Below are 21006 nucleotides of genomic sequence, written 5' to 3' on the forward strand. Positions count from 1 at the left end.
TTTACTTTGTTGTCCTTAAGCCATTTTGCCACAACTTTGGAAGTATGCTTGGGGTCATTGTCCATTTGGAAGACCCATTTGCGACCAACTTTAACTTCCTGACTGATGTCTTGAGATGTTGCTTCAATATATCCACATAATTTTCCTATCTCATGATGCCATCTATTTTCTGAAGTGCAACAGTCCCTCCTGCAGAAAAGCACCCCCACAACATGATGCTGCCACTCCCGTGCTTCACAGTTGGGATGGTGTTCTTCGGCTTGCAAGCATCCCCCCTTTTCCTCCAAACATAACGATGGTCATTATGGCCAAACAGTTGTATTTTTTTTTTCAGACCAGAGGACATTTCTCCAAAAAAGTCTGATCTTTGTCCCCATATGCAGTTGCAAACCGTAGTCTGGCTTTTAATGGCGGTTTTGGAGCAGTGGCTTCTTCCTTGCTGACCGAACTTTCAGGTTATGTCAATATAGGACTCGTTTTACTGTGGATATAGATACTTTGTACCTGTTTCCTCACGCATCTTCACAGGGTCCTTTGCTGTTATTCTGGGATTGATTTGCACTTTTCTCACCAAAGTACGTTCATCTCTAGGAGACAGAATGCGTCTCCTTCCTGAGTGGTATGACAGCTGCGTGGTCCCATGGTGTTTATGCTTGCGTACTATTGTTTGTATAGATGAACGTGGTACCTTCAGGCATTTGGAAATTGCTCCCAAGGATGAACCAGACTTGTGGAGGTCTACAATTTTTTTGAGGTCTTGGCTGATTTCTTTTGATTTTCCCATGATGTCAAGCAAGGAGGCACTGAGTTTGAACGTAGGCCTTGAAATACATCCACAGGTACACCTCTCAAGCCATGACATTTTCTGGAGTGAAATAAGTTAAATAATCTGTCTAAACAATTGTTGGAACAATTACTTGTCATGCACAAAGTAGATGTCATAACCGACTTGCCAAAACAATTTTTTGTTATCAAGAAATTTGTGGAGTGGTTGAAAAACGAGTTTTAATGACTCCAACCTAAGTGTATGTAAACTTCCGACTTCAACTGTATGTGTTAGTCACCTTTGTTTTGCGTCCTGTTCTGTTGCAGTTCGAACGTTGCGTCTGATCTGTGCTTGTGCTGAGGACTACTCCTGCCTTCATGAGGCAGAATCCAAAACTGCAGCCATGTGAGTGTAATACTACAACATTGCTTTTATGGATATGAACATGCTCACATGCTGGACCATGCTCGTTTCCCCTCAAATCTCTCACACACAGTGAAAAGTGTTATTTACAGTGCCTTCAGAAAGGATTCACACCTTGACCTTTTTCCACATTTTGTTTCAATCTGAATTTAAAATGGACTAATTTGAGATTTTTTTTTGTCACTGGCCTACACACAATAAACATCCCATAATGTCAAAGTAGAAATGTTTTTACAAATTAACATATATTTTTTTAAATAACTACATCACTTTACCCCACACATATTCTACCACAAAACCAGGGAGGTTTTCCAATGCCTCACAAAGAAGGGCACCTATTGGTAAAAAAAAAAAGAGGAAGGGAGACATTGAATGTCCCTTTGAGCATGGTGTTATTAATTACAATTTGGATGGTGTGTCAATACACCCAGTCACTACAAAGATACAGGTATCCTTCCTAACTCATTTGCTGGAGAGGAAGGAAGCCGCTCAGTGATTTCACCATAGGCCAAAGGTGACTTTAAAACAGTTAGTTTAACGGCTGTGATAGGAGAACTGAGGATGGATCAACAACATTGTAGTTACTTCACAATACTAACCTAATTGACAGTGAAAAGAAGGAAGCCTGTAGAGAATACAAATATTCCAAAACATGCATCCTGTTTGCTATAAGGCATTAAAGTAAAACTGCAACAAAATGTGGAAATGTTTGGGGCAAAAACAACACATTACTGAGTACCACTCTCCATATTTTCAAGCACAGTGATGACTGCATCGTGTTATGTCCTTAACACTTGTAAGTGTTAAGGACTAGGGAGTTTTTCAGGATAAAAAAAACTGAAAGGAGCTAAGCAAAATCCTGGAGGAAAACCTGGTTGTCTGCTTTCCACCAGAAACTGGGAGATGAATTTCAGCAGGACAATAACCTAAAACACAATGTTAAATCTATGCTGTAGTTGCTTATCAAGATGACATTGAATGTTCTTGAGTGGCCTAGTTACAGTTTTGACTTAAATATACTTGAAACTCTATGGCAAGACCTGAAAATGGTTGTCTAGCAATGATCAACAACCAATTTGACTGAGCTTGAGGGATGTTGAAAAGAATAATGGGCCAATGTTGCGTAATCCAGATGTGGAAAGCTCTTAGAGACTTGCCCAGAAAGACTCATAGTTGTAATCTCTGCCAAAGGTGCTTCAACAAAGTATTGACTCACAGGCTGACGACAAAATACATTTAGGAATCTATATTATTCAATTATTGCACCCACACTGCTCGCGCATGCCAACGAGCATCTGCATTGCCAAGGGCTTTAATAGAAGTCAGTTTTATTTCTGACGCAGATCAAGCTGCAAGTCCTGCCTCTCCCATCTCCTCATTGGTTTATAGAAGCAGGTACCCATGTGCCATCTCCTCATTGGTTATACCCACATGGGTGACTGAAAGAGACAATAGGTCGGTGGCGGCAACACGGAACCCAAACCGGCTGTTTGCGTGTGCAATCGTGCATACATGTATTTTGGCCCCCTCACACCAAACGCGATCACGACACGTGGGTTAAAATATCAAAACAAAATCTGAAACGATTATATTAATTTGAGAAACCGGTCAAAAAGCATTAAACGTTTGTCAATTTAGCTAGTTAGCTTGCACTTGCTAGAAAATTTGTCCTATTTATCTAGCTTGCTGTTGCTAGCTAATTTGTCCTGGGATATAAACATTGAGTTGTTATTTTTACCTGAAATGCACAACGTCCTCCGCCAATTAATCCACACATAAAACGGTCAACTGAATCGTTTCTAGTGAACTCTCTTCCTTCCAGGCCTTTTCTTCTCTTGACTTTATATTGCGATTATAAGTAGCTAGCAATAGCAAGCTAGCTAAATAGGACAAATTAGCGAGCAAGTGCAAGCTAGCTAGCTAAAATGCCATAAATATTTCATGCTTTTCGACCTGTCCCCAAATTAATATAATTGGTTCAGAGTTTTTGATATTTAAACCTGCTTGTCGTGATCACGTTTGGTGTGGGGGGACAAAATACATTTATGCACGATGGCACACGCGCTCAACCGGTTTGGGTTCTGTGTTAGTGGTGTGAATACTTATGTAAATTATATTTCTGCATTTAATTTTCAATAAATGGTAACTTATCCAGAAACATGTTTTCACTTTGTCATTATGGGTTATTGTGTGTAGGGGGATATATATTTTAGAGGTCGACCGATTTTATGATTTTTCGATACCGATTATTGGAGGACCAAAAAAAGCCGATACCGATTAATCGGCAGATTATTATTTTTTTTAAACCTTTTTGTTTGTAACAATTACAACAATACTGAATGGACACTTATTTTAACTTAATATAATACATCAATAAAATCAATTTAGCCTCAAGTAAATAATGAAACATGTTCAATTTGGTTTAAATAATGCAAAAACAAAGTATTGGAGAAGAAAGTAAAAGTGCAATATGTGCTATGTAAGAAAGCTAACGTTTCAGTTCCTTGCTCAGAACATGAGAACATATGAAAGCTGGTGGTTCCTTTTAACATGAGTCTTCAATATTCCCAGGTAAGAAGTTTTATGTTGTAGTTATTATAGGACGATTTGTATTTCATATACAGTGCCTTGCGAAAGTATTCGGCCCCCTTGAACTTTGAACGAGATACTGTTGTGAAGAAGTTTAAAGCCGGATTTGGATACAAAAAGATTTCCCAAGCTTTAAACATCCCAAGGAGCACTGTGCAAGCAATAATATTGAAATGGAAGGAGTATCAGACCACTGCAAATCTACCAAGACCTGGCCGTCCCTCTAAACTTTCAGCTCATACAAGGAGAAGACTGATCAGAGATGCAGCCAAGAGACCCATGATCACTCTGGATGAACTGCAGAGATCTACAGCTGAGGTGGGAGACTCTGTCCATAGGACAACAATCAGTCGTATATTGCACAAATCTGGCCTTTATGGAAGAGTGGCAAGAAAGCCATTTCTTAAAGATATCCATAAAAAGTGTTGTTCAAAGTTTGCCACAAGCCACCTGGGAGACACACCAAACATGTGGAAGAAGGTGCTCTGGTCAGATGAAACCAAAATTGAACTTTTTGGCAACAATGCAAAACGTTATGTTTGGCGTAAAAGCAACACAGCTCATCACCCTGAACACACCATCCCCACTGTCAAACATGGTGGTGGCAGCATCATGATTTGGGCCTGCTTTTCTTCAGCAGGGACAGGGAAGATGGTTAAAATTGATGGGAAGATGGATGGAGCCAAATACAGGACCATTCTGGAAGAAAACCTGATGGAGTCTGCAAAAGACCTGAGACTGGGACGGAGATTTGTCTTCCAACAAGACAATGATCCAAAACATAAAGCAAAATCTACAATGGAATGGTTCAAAAATAAACATATCCAGGTGTTAGAATGGCCAAGTCAAAGTCCAGACCTGAATCCAATCGAGAATCTGTGGAAAGAACTGAAAACTGCTGTTCACAAATGCTCTCCATCCAACCTCACTGAGCTCGAGCTGTTTTGCAAGGAGGAATGGGAAAAAATGTCAGTCTCTCGATGTGCAAAACTGATAGAGACATACCCCAAGCGACTTACAGCTGTAATCGCAGCAAAAGGTGGCGCTACAAAGTATTAACTTAAGGGGGCTGAATAATTTTGCATGCCCAATTTTTCAGTTTTTGATTTGTTAAAGTTTGAAATATCCAATAAATGTCGTTCCACTTCATGATTGTGTCCCACTTGTTGTTGATTCTTCACAAAAAAATAGTTTTATATCTTTATGTTTGAAGCCTGAAATGTGGCAAAAGGTCGCAAAGTTCAAGGGGGCCGAATACTTTCGCAAGGCACTGTACCTTTGACTATTGGCTGTTCTTATAGGCACTTTAGTATTGCCAGTCAAACAGTATAGCTTCCGTCCCTCTCCTCGCTCCTACCTGGGCTCAAACCAGGAACACATCGACAACAGCCACCCTCGAAGCAGCGTTACCCGTGCAGAGCAAGGGGAACAACTACTCCAAGTAGTTTGAAACGTGACGTTAAAAAAAAAAAAGTGGTGTTTGAAACGCTATTAGCGCGCACCCCGCTAACTAGCTAGCCATTTCACATCGGTTACACCAGCCTAATCTCGGGAGTTGATAGGCTTAAAGTCATAAACAGCGCAATGCTTGAAGCATTGCGAAGAGCTGCTGACATACACACAAGTGCTGTTTGAATGAATGCTTACGAGCCTGCTGGTGCCTACCATTGTTCAGTCAGACTGCTCTATCAAATGCTAGACTTAATTATAACATAATAACACAGAGATACGAGCCTTTGGTCATTAAAATGGTTGAATCTGGAAACTATAATTTCAAAAACAAAACGTTTATTTTTTCAGTGAAATACGGAACCGTTCCATATTTTATCTACCGGATGGCATCCCAAAGTCTAAATATTGCTGTTACATTCTACAACCTTCAATGTTATGTCATAATTATGTACAATTCTGGCAAAACAATTACGGCCTTTTGTTAGGAATAAATGGACTTCACAGAGTTCGCAATGAGCCAGGTGGCCCAAATTGCTGAATATACTGCTTGCACTGAACGCAAGATAAGTAACACAATTGCCCTAGTTATAAGAAATTCATGTTAGCAGGCAATATTAACTAAATATGCAGGTTTAAAAAGATATACTTGTGTATTGATTTTAAAGGAAGGCATTGTTTATGGTTAGGTACATTGGTGCAACGACAGTGGTTTTTTCGCAAATGCGCTTGTTAAATCATCACCCGTTTGTCGAATTAGGCTGTGATTCAATAAGAAATTAACAGGCACCGCATTGATTATATGCAACGCAGGACACGCTAGTTAACTACACATGGTTGATATTACTAGTTTAACTAGTGATTATGATTGTTTTTTTTATAAGATAAGTTTAATGCTAGCTAGCAACTTACCTTGGCTTCTTGCTGCCCTTGCGTAAAGGCTCCTCGTGGAGTGCAATGTAAGGCAGGTGGTTAGTGTTGGACTAGTAACCGGAAGGTTGCAAAAACGAATCCCCAAGCTGACAAGGTAAAAATCTGTCGTTCTGCCCCTGAACAAGGCAATTAACCCACCGTTCCTAGGCCATCATTGAAAATAAGAATGTGTTCTTAACTGACTTGCCTAGTTAAATAAAGGTGTAAAAAAAAAGAAAAAAAAAAGGCAAATCGTGTCTAAAAATACTGATTGTTATGAAAACTTGAAGTCAGCCCTAATTAATCAGCCATTCCGATTAATCGGTCGACCTCAAATATATATTTAATACATTTTGAATTCAGGCTGTAACAACAACGTGGAATAAGGTATGAATACTTTCTGAAGGCACTGTTTATTAAAAAATAAAAAAATAAAATTAAAAAAACTGCCCTATTCTGCTTCTGTGCTTTTATACAGACTTACTGTACAGATAGTTTGGGGGGAGTATCCAAATATAATTTAGGACCTCCTGCCTCGGTCAGTGGTCGCCTTGTCAGACTTCATCAGAGATCACTAAGGCCAGACACAGCAGGGGTCTGAACAAGGATCACTGCCCCCTGCAGAGTGCCCCATCCTGGCCGACCCTCAAAGTGGGTCGCCTTGTCTGGAACATACTCAGGCAGGGCCCAGCTAGCCTAGGAGCTGTGGATAGGAAAGCGGCTCTACTGGGCAGCAGAGAGAGCTATAGGTCAGAGACCATGTAATGGGTATGCAGAGTGTCGACGTTAAGTCATTTGAGGTTGGGGGAGTAATGTAGTGAGAAAGTGTACTGGGTTGTTTGCTTGATTAAGTAGTCTACTACTAGAAGATAATTTAATGAGGCTTGCTAGTGTAGGTAGGAAACTGATGGGGTAGATCAAACATTTAAGAGCCAGTCCACACGCTACCTAAATGACACCCAGTAAACGTCTGTCTGCATAAAATTCTAATTGGACTAAAGCCCTATTCGCACAGGACCAGTATTACTAGAGAATGTTGGTTATGTAATTATTATCCCAGCATGTCTGTTTTTTCCAGTGGATGATTCAGACGGGTTTTGTTTTAGCAAACTGCCCTGTAATATGTTTTTCACAATTGACCGTTATGACGGAAGCCTGGAGGCTCTTCTATGCGTGATGATATTTCAAATGTCTAGGGATAGCCTGATGGCCTTGAGTTCGGCGGAAGTCTAAATAATAATCCATATCAATAAGAACTGTAACCTACGCAGAGATTAAATTACCTGATGGATTTGGCAATTTATCAATTAATTGCACTGTATATTGTCCACTTCATCTTTTAAGAGAAGTATGGCACTGGGAAAGTTGATATATGACAAAACAAATCATTCATCTGTAGGCTACAATCATAGCACTTTGTTTTAAGCATCAATTTGTTCCTATGTTCTTACCCAAACTGGGATGCAGCACCTGTTAAACCCTGTAATATCCCTCAAAACACAGGGATGACTGTTCGCGCGGGGTAAGTGTTATCAGAGGACCTTGGTGTTTTTTAGGGCTGTGATAACCTCCCTTCCAGGTAAAAAATTACTGACATGGCAGATTCGGACAGGACTAAAATTACAGATATGGTGAATTTGTGCTTGTGCACATAATTACATGACCTTAGCACCCCCAGTAAAACGTATCCCATCCGAATAGGGCTTAACAGTGAAATGCTAACTTCCCAACAATGAAGAGAAATAATAGAAAAAATAATACAAGGAATAAATACACAATGAGTAATAACTTGGCTGTAAAGTATACACGGGGTACCAGTACTGAGTCGATGTGCAGAGGTACGAGGTAATTGCAAGCATTTCGCCACACCTGCAATAACATTTGCTAACACGTGTATGTGAACAGTTAGATTTGAGTTATCTATGTCACTTTATACCTACCTATATGTACTAGGCAACAGGATAGATAATTAACAGTAGCAGCAGCTTATGTGATGAGTCCGGAGTTAGCCCGGGTAGCTATCGATGAACTATGAAGCAGTCTCATGGCTTGAGGGTAGAAGCTGTTCAGGGTCCTGTTTGTTCCAGACATGGTGCGTTGGTACCGGGCGGTAGCAGAGAGAACAGTCTATGACTTGGGTGGCACCAGTTTTAGACTCCAGCCACCCATAGGCCCATTGCATGAACTTATCAGGCACCTCTAAAACTAAAACTGTTTGAGGATGTGGGCTCCACAACCAACCAAACAAATCGTTCTCTCTCATTATGTTTGTTTGGAGCATTGAGGGCATAGCTCATGTAGTGCTGGCACAATTACTGTGTAACCGACAGTTATGGGTGAAGACCGTCATGAAAAAAACATTGCCATAACCATTTTAAAAACGTTTTATTTTGGGAACAAACAGCTACCTGAAGACTGGATGACTGGGAATTCTTGCGGTTGTCTGTTTCTGCAGTAACGTGGACTCTTATCAACGTGCTGAAACAAGCAAGGTGTTGTAGCAAAGGAGTCTTCTGTTCCCTAGTCAATCCCCCCCCCCCCCCCCCCCCCCCCCCCCAGAAGGCAGCAGCATACGTAGAAATATAATAAATGGGATGGCATCCCCATTCAAGACAACTATGTCATAATGGATGGACTGGTGGCCTTTGCAAGTGTTCCCATAGGCGCAAAGCATGAAGTAAAAGTAGGAAGTGTACCCATCAATATGTGTTTGAGACATCAGTTAAAGTAGCAACACACATGCCCCACATCTGAGGATCTGTCTTTTTCAGCCATCTTTTTTTCAGCCATCTCTGTTTTGAGGGGTGCAAAATCCACTTGTCACTAGGGTTGTTGCGGTGAAGTCATGAAGGCTGTCAAATTCCACGTGACTGTTTAGTTATGGTAATCCGTCTTCTCCAAACTCTGATGCTGCTGATGGTCATTGGTAGCCTACCAAACTTGCTAACTGCCTGATACTCAAATGCATTCAAATCTAATTGAACACTTCATGAGAGCCCATGTGCTCATGTTGCTAAAAATGTCTAGAGGCTATGCAATTGCGAGAGAGAACTGAGTAATGGCCTCTATTAAAAAGAGGTTCCCATCAGTTTTCTATAGGCTAGGCTTGCTATATTTATTTCTCAACCTTGCTAATATTAAGCACAGTGCTTCTCTTTAAAACAGGAGTATAGCCTACCTGGCTGACATGAAAATAAACCATGGGGAAAGGTGTCCTCCATTCGCTATTTTAAGTGCATAGATGACATGTATTTTTTTCCCCTTTGCCCCTGTTTCAATACAGTCCATAATGGTCCTTTGTAAATCAAAACAAATTGGGTGACAATATTAGGCTATCACTTGTGAATGATGCCCAGCATAAGAAACAATGGCTCTTTTTTTCGAATCAGTCGCACACCTCATGTAGCCTAACCCATGGGCCTGTATCTTTTTAATAAGGTTTGTATCACAACTAAGGTGGCCAAATAACTTCTTAAAATTAAGCACGTTAATCTGCGTTACAATGGTTGTAGCGCCTAACTGGCATACATAAGCAGCGCGTGAGTTTCAAGTTTGGGGAAGAATTTTCACCACCTTTTATAATAAGCATTACATGCATAATTGTGTTTGCGGTCACTTTTGATGATGGTGGTTTCCCCTTATTGGAACATTTGCGCTTACAGCCTACTACCATGTGCGCATTGCTGTGCTTATAATGTGAAGAAATAGTTTATCATAATTTTAAGCTAAATGTTCTTATCTGTTGTGGCAGCCACATTGTGTAAAGATAGTTTGAGGCTAGTGGTTGTATTAATTTGGGATCCATCGCATCCCACAACTGTTCCAGACTATGTTTGGAATATTTATTTCTCGCATAGTACAAAAGTCAACCTATTCTATGGGGGATAGTAGATTGACATAGGCTAGTACTTTTGCTGTACGTTAGGCCTACTCACATTGTTGGGAGACAAAGTAAATGTGGACATTTCTTCCAATATCTTCAATTTGCACCTTGGAATTAGATAAGGACACGTGCAGTAGCGTCCCAAATGTCTGTCTTCACTTGTAGCCTGTGAGAAAGACCTGATCACGTGATGGGGAGCCAGGGAGAAGGTGCATTACGGCCCCACAAAGGGGATGCCACCATAAAATTGCTTGTCAAATTGTGAATGAGTTGCTGAAGTGGTGTGTACAGCCGGTGCAAAAAAACTAAGCAGAGCTTATGCCTTTCAAAATAGTTTTTTTCAATTCCTCATTAGTTGCATCATGCAGCCTTACAATGTATTAAAAATCCAAACATACAGCCCAACGTTTGTAGAACCACTGAAGTTACATGAACTCTAAATGAAGCGTATAGGAATACCTTTTTCTTTGTTGGCCGCTCAACACAGTGTGCACTCACTGAAATAGTTTGGAGGAAATGTCCTTTCTATTTTATTCAGCTTTGTTCAATTGTATTCTTCATGCTATAAAATGTCAAGGAATTCTAAGCAGGTCTTGTCTGCTAAATGACCTGGTGTACCCCACAGCCATTTGGCATAGCCAGATCAGGACAACTGTGTATGCTTTTCTGTTCTTCTGAAATAGACTACATTTTCTTCTTATCATGTTTCTTTAGACCTGTGTAAAATAATGGATTTATTAGACTTTTTAAAATGTAGGTTTCCAAAGGTCTGCGTCAGTGGCTTGTAGGAAGCCAGGAGATGCTAAATGTGTTTGTTAATTAACGGTCACTTATTTGCTTGACAGTCACCGGCTGATTTAAATTTTGTGACCGCCAGAACCGTACTTGTCACTTAAATCATGCTGGATTGATTGCTTTCGTTGTACTCCTGTGACTTTTTCATACTCTTGATTGTGCCTGTCGCTTTTTCACGTTAATGTTACGACTGCGCAATTGTTAGTAATGACCTGTCAAACCCCCGATAATAGCTGAAGTGGGCTCAATGGAATACATTATCTTTAGCGTTCTGCATCGTCTCGACAGTTACATCACACAAACATAAGAAATAACTATTTTGATGGGTGTAAATTTGTGAAATTTAAAAAGTTATAATTTAATACAGTTGAATTTTTTACAAATTAGATGCACTAAAATGAATAACTTCTGAAAATGAACACTGATTAGTGATGTCTGATCTCGCGAACAATGTAAAGTATGTATCAATGTGTGTAATGTAGAGCCAAGCGTGTTTATTTTAAACAGAGGCTATCCTGCTATTGATACACTTGTTGAATTATGCAACAGAACATGACAGTAATTGAGGCAGTCTGGATGACACAGGTGAGTGTATGTAGGCCTAGACATAGCAAGTGTTTAGTGGTTGCAGCCCTGTACCTGCCCTTTGTTAAGCTATTCACATACACTGAGTAAACACAACTTTAACACCTGCTCTTTCCATGACTGATGAGGTAAATGCTATGATCCCTTATTGATGTCACTTGTTAAATCCGATTCAATTAGTGTAGATGAAGAGATGGGTTAAAGAAGGATTTTTAAGCCTTCAGACAACTGAGACATGGATTGTGTATGTATGCCATTCAGGGGGTGAATGGGCAAGACAAAATATTTAAGTGCTTTTGAAAGGGCTATGATCGTAGGTGCCAGGCGCACCGGTTTGTGTCAAGAACTGCAAAGCTGCTGGGTTTTTCCACTCTAAACAGTGTCCTGTGTGTATCAAGAATGATCCACCACCCAAAGGACATCCAGCCAACTTGACACAACTGTGGGAAGCATTGGAGTCAACATGGGCCAGCATCCCTGTGGAGTGCTTTCGATGCCTTGTAGTCCATGCCCTGACGAATTGAGACTGTTCTGAGGACAAAAGGGCCTGACTCAATATTAGGAAGGTGTTCCTAATGTTTTGTACACTTGGTGTATGAGTGCATTCTAAGAAAACAAAAGAAATTTGACAAATTGAATACCTGAAATCCCGCATCCCAGAACTGTTTTTGTCCGTGCCAGTAACATGTTTTACATGCTATAATTCAGTAAATATCTGATGGATTTTAACAAATGTAAAAGTTTAAAATATTTTCATCCATTGTCCAAATTGCATTTATTAGACTACTTTTTCAAACCTTTTAATCATTTTGATGACCATTGCTAGTTAAAGGCCTAGTGCTGCCTAGTACTGCATCATATTGTATAAAAGCTGATGAAACTACTACTGTAAAAGTGTAAAAACATTTGATCAGTGTTGCACTAAATCAACAAAAGTGGACACCCCTTCAAATGAGTGGATTCTGCTATTTCAGCCACACCCGTTGCTGACGTGTATAAAATTGAGCACACAGAGACAAACATTTGCTTTACTGAGTGCTCAGTGACTTTCAAAGTGGCAACTGTCAACTGTTTTCACCTGTGAAAACTTCTAGGAGCAACAACGGCTTAGACGCAAATTGTTACACAAGCTCACAGAATGGGAACGCCGAGTGCTGAAGCATGAAGTGCATAAAAATTGTCTGTCCTCAGTTGCAACATTCACTACAGAGTTCCAAACTGCTTCTGGAAGCAACGTCAGCACAAGAACTGTTCGTCAGGAGATTCATGAAATTATTTTCCATGCCCGAGCAACCGCACACAAGCCTAAGATCACCATGCGCAATGCCAAGCGTCTGCTGGAGTGGTGTAAAGCTCGCCACCATTGGATTCTGGAGCAGTGGAAGAGCGTTCACTGGATTGCTGAATCACGCTTCACCATCTGGCAGTCCAATTGACGAATCTGGGTTTGGCGGATGCCAGGAGAACGCTACCTGCCTGGATGCATAGTGCCAACTGTAAAGTTTGGAGGAGGAGTAATGGTCTGTGGCTTTTTTTCATAGTTTGGGATAGGCCCCTTAGTTCCAGTGAAGGGTAATCAAAATGCTACATTCTGTAGCTGACTCTGTGCTTCCAACTTTATGGCAACAGTTTGGGGAAAGCCCTTTCCTGTTTCAGCATGACAATGTCCACGTGCACAAAGCGAGGTCCATACAGAAATGGTTTGTTGAGATTGATGTGGAAGAACTTGACTGGCCTGCACAGAGCCCTGACCTCCACCCCACCTCGTACACCTTTAGGATAAATTGGAACATCGACTGTGAGCCAGGCCTAATCGCCCAACATCAGTGTCCGACCTCACTAATGCTCTTGAGGCTGAATGGAAGCAAGTCCCTGCAGCAGTTCCAACATCTAGTGGAAAGCCTTTCCACAAGAGTGGAGGCTGTTATAGCAGTGAAGGGGGGACCAACTCCATTTTACTGCCCATGATTTTGCAATTTTGGGGCGGCAGGGTAGCCTAGTGGTTAGAGCGTTGGACTAGTGTGACCGGAAGGTTGCAAGTTCAAACCCCCGAGCTGACGAGGTACAAATCTGTCGTTCTGCCCCTAGGCTGTCATTGAAAATAAGAATTTGTTCTTAACTGACCTGCCTGGTTAAATAAAGGTAAAATAAAATAAATAAAAATGAGATGTTTGACGAGCAGGTGTCTACATACTTTTGGTCATGTAGTGTATTTCCTGATAGTTGCTGGTTGAAATCTACACAGGACCTTTTAACACCAGGTTTGCATCTGCGGGAGATTTGGCTTTCCATGGTGACCTTATCTTGTGGTAAGTTGGTTAACAGAGTTCCAAACCTCTCAGACAATGGTTAGTTTTCAGTTTTCTCCTTGCCACTCAGACCACTCCCAAACAGTCCTAGGAAAATTCTTGCTTGAGAAATTTTTTGCTAACAGCAATTTAATATTTTCTTCAAATATGGAAATCTATTACAGTAAGGTAAAGTTACCCAGAAATTATTTTGATATTGATGATAATAAAGGTTGTATTGGGCCTTTAACATGATTTGAATTAACATTCTACATTACCATGGAAATTCTTCCATCACAAGACCAGGTAGTCATTGTGAGTTTACCAGACAAATTGCCAGGGTTAGGGGTTCGAAGCCCCTTCTATTCATTTTATTTCTATGGCAGCACATGCAGTTAGGAGAGGGGGAAAATGTGAGTTACAATAAATATAATATTTTTTTTACATTTTTGTTGCTTTTTGAATGGTTATTAGGGAGACTGTGGTCATTTGGCTGACCAATTACGGCCACGGCCCTAAGCGCATGCTCTATATTTGTCTCCTTGTATTGGAGTGTGCAGAGCAGTTAGACTTTGGATGTGGTTTGCTGGATACCACTTCTTAGCTCTGGCGGATGTAGCTTATTTTTGGGAGCACCATAATATAGTGGCTGCTGGTTATGCAATGGAATATGAGTTCAGAAACTTCCCTTTTTGGTCTTACACTAGATACGATTTGCATTTGGGTCTAGTCAATATATTTTAGTGTGATTTTGTTTTTGGACATGGCAATGGCATACTGCCATTTCTATTATTGCTTCATCAGTGTGTTTCACTTTAAGAGTTTACCCATAGTATTTAAAGAAAGGCTTCTTCTATTCAGAGGAATCTGTTTGATAACTGCAGAAGAAATGTTTATGCATTAAATGTGATCATTATTTTCACAAATTGTGTTCTTGTGTTCACAAGAAGGTATGAATGAATATGTATGCGTGTTTGACTTTGCACATTAACCCACTATCTGTTTTCCCTGTCACCGAGCTAGGCAAATCTGCTTTCAGTTTTTAATTACAAAATGTAACTTTTGGGGAAACCTGACCAAATAGAAATGTGAGTCATAGATCTATTATACTTGAAAGTAAGTCTAAGAAGCGGTATATCGATTCTATGTACAAGATTTCTATGCTTCCCGTTAAGTTTTGTTTTGGCATATTTTATTTTCAGTTTTGTATTGGTTGTATTGGTTATGGAAAATGTATTTCACAGTGTTAAGATTGTACAGTGACACTCTACTTCACTTTCTTTTTAAATATCTCCTTTCCCCCCTCGACTTGTTCACTTGTTATTTCAATCAGAACTTTCAGATCAACAACTCTGTAATTGCTTTTCAGTTATGTCAACATCGTCTATGACCTGGTTGCATTATGATGCTCCAAGTTTGACCCTGAATTTGATATTTATGTTAACACTGGTATTTATAGACTCATTTGAAGTTTATAATGTTTGTATTGACAGGTAATGAGGGTGTGCTTTTTGTGTTGTGATTGAATGTAAACACTTTATTATAGCACAACTATTTAAAAAATATTTGATTTGGTTTTTAACTAATTTCTTGCCTTTCTGTTAAACTAACTTCTCTGTTTCTTTGTCAGTGGGGCAGATGACTTGTTGCCCATCCTCTCCTATGTGGCTCTGCACTGTGAGCTGCCTCAGTTGGTGTCGGAGTGTGCTGCCCTGGAGGAGTTCATTCATGAAGGGTAGGTCTCCAACTCACACAGACTTAAATCCCAGCTCACCTCACAGAAAACACGTCCCCTAATTCCATTCCACCTGCGACATGCTACTTTCCCCTTCTGGAGACCGTCTCCCCCTCTGGCTCAGTCTGAGTTTCCATGCGCGTCAGCTCAGACCACACCCGAGAGTCTATTTATCTCAATACAAACAGCCTTTAACAGGCTGGTTAGATTGGCAGTAATGAAGACGTATGGGGATATTCTCGTTTGGTTTTCCTTCCCTACAGAAAGACAAATTAAAAGCTTACTTGATGTTCATGCAGCTCAGTGGTTTGGAAGCAGAAGAGTGAAGGCAAGGTGCGGCTCACTGGGGACCAAGGCCCTACAGAGGTGGGCCCTACATGTAGGAATTCTTGCTGTGATTTGCAAAATGACTAGTCAAAAAAGTAAATAGGAAGGGGTGATGTTATTTACATGCTTATTATTGATAGAAAAGCATCAAGCCCCTCCCTACCCCCATCATAGAAGCATAGTGATAGACATCTTTCCATCGCTCTTTCTCTCTGTCACACACACACACACACACAAGCCCTGGCTTGAGTTGCTCTCATGTCTTAGTCTCATTAGCTTAAGGTCACCCAGAGTTGACGAGGCTCCGGCCTTGCACCGCTCCCTTAAGGAAAACCTCCACCCTGCTTACTGTCTTGCCTTGTCACCCTCCACGTCTGTTCTTCCCTCCCCCTTTTATATCCAAATGGGCCAGGATTTTTTTTATTTTTATATAAAATTAAAATGAACTCTTGCTTCACTGGACCATTTCTTATTGTTTAGTCACGGTATGGTTGGATATGAGAAGGGAAGTTGATGCTTGAAACAATCTTTATGAAAATGTAGTGGGTTTTTTTTGTGTGTGTTTTGGACTAAATAAAATGACTAAAATATGAGGTTGGTATTCATCACTTAATCTGCTGTGACGATTACCAAGATGTGGTTAGGCAGATTTGTATTTTTATTGATCTCTGTAAATTGTACAACAGTGGTCACCAACTGATCTTCAAGGATTTCCTACTTGATCAACAAACATTTGTGATTCAAAGCCCTGCTCGCCGGGTAGACAGGGTTCACATTCTGAAGGGACATGCTGCCTACATGGTGGACCAGGACAGCTGTGACTAAATCAAGTGTGCCTACTGTGCTGGCCAATTAGAAAGCTGAAATCACCGTTCCTGCATTGCCAGTGTACCACGACCTACAGCAAAATGTTATACTAGCCTACATGAGATTTCATGACGTTTAAAACCATGGCCAGAAACTCTAAGAATACAGTACAGCAAAGAGCATAGCTCAGGAAGTAGGGGTTTTGAGGTTATTTTTTAGGGGGACTAAAGTAGTGTGCTGGTTCTCTGAACAATTAATTTGTGCATGAGGCAGAAATAATGCGAAGCGACTAGTTTCATCATTAGGTGGAAGACTGTGCCCTCTCTCTGGTCAGGGGTGTATTTATTCCACCAATGCTGTTCCAAAAGTTGCATTTGTCCAATAGTAAATCTTGTTTTAGTTGAAAACTAAACTTTTTGCAACTTTTTGGCGGAATGAATACTCCAAAGTCTCACTGGAGGAAAGGAGAGCGCAGGGACGGTGAGAGGCGGACCCTCTGCTGCTTTCTCCCTCTGCTGACACTGACCATCAGATGCAGGTACCACCTGTACAGTAAAATAAAAAAGCAAATTATTTCAATTTATGCTCTGCCTCGCAAGTAATACAACCACTGATCTATTGTGTTATCAAGCTAATGTTTCTTTTTATTATAAAAAATATATATATGTGTATGGATGGTCAAAGAACTATATTGGCAGGCCAAGCATGGTATGTTTTAGGCTTAGGTTAATGTTGCATAGGTTTACATTTGTAAAGTAATGTTTAAAAAAAATATTCTGAGCAGTAGATCTCTGCCTACTTTTTGACTGCGACAGTGATCTTGGCTCGGAAAAGGTTGGTGACACTGTTGTACAACGATGGTGCAGAGTTCTAACTGTTCTTCTGTCTAAGGTATCTGATTGGAGAGGAGGGCTACTGCTTGACCTCCATGCAAAGTGCTCTGCAATATGTGGAGTCATTGCACACAGGAGGATTTCAGCTACACAACACTAAATTCACCTGATACAGGTAATGTACATCCAACATGTTTAAACATTTTCCCTGGGTGCAAATGAGGTCTTTCTCAAATGCATCCCGTTTAGAGGCAACTCTTCAATCTTAATTAGTTTAATTTAAATCATTTGTCTTACCTGTAACAATGGTAAAATGAAGTGAAATGTTAAGTGCACAGTGCTATGATACCATTGTGAAAGTGCCCAAACTAGAAGTTATTGAACTGATTGGGGTTGGAGGGTTCGCAGTTGGATGAATCAAATAATATAGTGGGCCCTTGAGCAATGTTTCCAGAGCGGGAGAATTTACACAGGGATTAACTATATGTGACATCATCAAACAGTCCCACCTAAACTCCCTGTGACATAATTAATCCATGCTAACTAAACATTTGATTTAAAAGTGTGCTCTGTCTGAGAGCTGTCAGTTATGCAAGGCTGTTCAGTTATGAGGCCTCCTCTGTTCCACATTTCAGCTGGAATAACAGATTCGGTTTAAACGTCAGTCCGACCACCTCCCGATTCATGCATCCAAAATTGGAACAGTCCATCGTCGCCGTGGATTGTCATGATTTGTGGTTTCTGTTTCCTTTGTCATTGAGTGGCAAATCAGTGTTTTACCGAATTTAATTTGGGAATTGGAATGGAATTTGGGTATTTACATTCTTAGTTCAGCTCCTATTATTCTGTATAACCACACACATGGGTTCGTTACTACACTTCAACATAACATGGTGGTGCAGGCTAGTGCTGCAGTCTGATTCTCTACCCTTCTCTCATGGATATCACAAGGATTGACGTAAAAGGGAAACTCCCTAACTCATGATTATGCTAATCCAATGTTTTTAACTCCATGAGGAGGTGTGAACAAGTGTACACTTTGGTTAGAGGAGTAAAGGATCGGAATGCAACCTAGGAGCAAGTGAATAGCATCTTTTCTACACCAAATAACATTGAAGTTCTTTGATTGGAAGAGCGTCCTTTAAATGTGGTAGCGGGACACATTGTAGCTCTCACTAGTCTATAGCAGGTGTACTGAAATAATAATATTATTATAATATGGAAATATTCATATAAATAATATTATTTTACACAAATTAGGTGGCAGAGGTCTGGATGGATATTGTAATTTACCTTGCAATCCATTCGACCCCAAACTGTTCACTCCTCTTGTTGGCAGAGAGAGAAATGTGCAGTTTTAGAGCTAATTTCCTGCAATTCTAAAGATTTTACATGTCTGTTTGTTTACATGATACCAGGAGTTGAATCCCAACTGAATTCCCCCCCCCAAAAAAATATATTTTTAAGTCTGGACGCACGGTCTGTATTGACCCCGGTCCGGGTCTACCTTTAGTATGGCTGGTGTATAGGGTGTTGTGTACCAATGAATTGAGCGCTTGTTGTTTGCTATTTCAGGCTGCTGCTTTGAAATGGAAACCAGTATTCCCTGTGTTGCAGTGCTCTGAAGTGGCAGTGCCTGTTAGCTGCAGACTGGACTACGGTTCAACTTAATTCAGTGTTCTGAGCAAGAAATGACTTTGGCTGTCAAATTAATTTTCTTATTTATGCAACAATGGTTCTGATGGGCTGGACCTAGTTTCCAAGTTCTGTTTCTGTTCACCCAGGTGATTTGACAAAGCCTGCTTGTTACCTGGACTAGCTGCAATGTGAAATGTCTTTGCTTATGACTGCCATTGAGGGGCATTTAGATCAAGTGCTTGAAGCTTTGTCATCCATCAACCTGAAGTCTGCAAAATATTTTAATGCTGTTGTCCAATATTGCTCAGTTTTATTGCTTTCGTTTAGGAACTGACCCTGTCATTTTATTAAATGAATGTCTGAAAGATGACTATGTATTACCATAGAACAACATGTCTCTCTTTTGAAACTCAAAAAAAAGCATGAATTGATAAATTATTGTGGAGCTGCTTACAGAATATTAATAGAATAATTTATTTTAGATGTCAGGATTCCAGTTCAATTTTAATGCTTGCATTCAGGTTATGTTTTAAGGTAATGCACACATGTTGCTAAAAAACTAGGTTGATGTGAGTGATTTGAAACTATGCTAAGTATTGTGTTTCGTGAGAATGTGTGTTCATTCACGAATTTGTAGGGACAATGCCTCTGAAAAATTTCATGCAAAATTGAGATATGGGCCCCCCAACAAAACATTTTAGGACCATGATTAGAACTAATTTAGTGTCAAATTAGTTTTTAATATATCTAAATATTTAAGTATTTTGTGCATTTGGGTGGATGGAGTTCTAGGGGGGGATTCTCACAGGGTTATGGTTAATTGCTCTTTTGGCAATATTTTTTAAATTCAATTCTGACTTCACTTCTGAAAGTTTCATCAGTTAAACTAATTCACTGAAATAGTGTGGACGCCAGCAGGCACTTGCAGATAAGATATTAATTGTTTTGCTACTGTGGTTGAACATTTTAACAATGTTTTATACTTACAGAATATATCATGAACTGGTGTCAGTACAGTATTAGGTTGAGGTTTAAAGTGGGATAGGGATGGATTTAAGGGAGAGGTTTTTTTTTAGTGTTTAGAGGACATGCTGAGAGTTGACCAGTCACTCAAAGCACTGCCTGATCTTCAATGGTTGCGTTCCAGGCTGACTACATTGCAGTTGCATTGCACAATGCCAAGATGGGTGTTTTAATATATTCGCTAACCACATCGTATGATATTGCAATCTGATGCCAAACTGCACATTTTGACGAAGAGCGCAACCATTTGTTGATGTAACGCAACGCCTTTGACATAGTCGGCCTGTCTCTCACAGCTATATGAAAACTTAGAGCACGGACAACTCTTAATACCTGGTTTATTGACTAAATGTATCATTTTTATTCATACTGTTTTATGCTGTTTGTTTTCTATTTAATACTTTTTATTTGGTCTGTTAAAGAAATGAATGGGTCCAAAAGATTTAAAAATGTTTTTGACATCCTAAAATAATTGTACCACCTGTCAGCATTGTCTTTTGAAACCATCTGTGAAAATTGTAACACCAAAAATGTGCTAATATGTACTGTGTATATTTATGTGAGAAGTATATAAATGATAATATAATGGACATAATGGGATGTAAGGAATGCTGTTGTATTTCACACAGTATGTGAACCACTACATTGACTCAACTAATTATGACCTGTATTTGTTGTTTTTTGCTCTTGAAGCCTTATGAACATGTATGTTGGTTAGACTCAGATTCAATATGCTATTTTATTGGAGAACCCCCCCCATAGACATTCATCTGTGTGGAGGGTCTTAGTCTGGGTGGTTATGAATATCTGTGTATGTGTTGTCCTGGAGGTTTATAACAATAAAGAAGTTGAGGAAAAGTGTCCCTCTGAGAATTTGTTAATTATCATTCAAACGCTCTTCTGCTGAAGATATGCCCACTCCAAAAATGTGAAAACATTCAGCCAACTCTTTA

At 40.0% G+C, this 21006-nt stretch overlaps 1 protein-coding gene across 11 annotated transcripts in view; it reads left to right on the forward strand.

The window, feature by feature from the left end:
• The window catches only part of LOC110517311 (VPS9 domain-containing protein 1), a 32779-nt gene that overhangs the window by 8786 nt on the left and 2987 nt on the right, over window positions 1–21006 (forward strand). For 4 of the 11 annotated variants that reach the window (XM_021595452.3, XM_090215639.1, XM_090215694.1 and 1 more), the window contains 4 exons: window positions 1093–1171; window positions 15321–15425; window positions 17451–17567; window positions 18968–20911. In XM_021595452.3, coding sequence (XP_021451127.3) covers window positions 1093–1171; window positions 15321–15425; window positions 17451–17562 — 296 coding nt within the window. In that variant the 3' untranslated portion in view covers window positions 17563–17567; window positions 18968–20911. Of the gene's footprint in view, window positions 1–1092; window positions 1172–15320; window positions 15426–17008; window positions 17098–17450; window positions 17568–18027; window positions 20912–21006 lie in introns of those variants that run through there. The other 7 variants (XR_002472594.3, XR_016490548.1, XR_002472598.3 and 4 more) reach the window with 6 other exon arrangements.

The sequence above is a fragment of the Oncorhynchus mykiss genome, chromosome 1 (genome assembly GCF_057628025.1).
Source record: "Oncorhynchus mykiss isolate SJ-2025 chromosome 1, ASM5762802v1, whole genome shotgun sequence".
NCBI classification, from domain to species: Eukaryota; Metazoa; Chordata; class Actinopteri; order Salmoniformes; family Salmonidae; genus Oncorhynchus; species Oncorhynchus mykiss.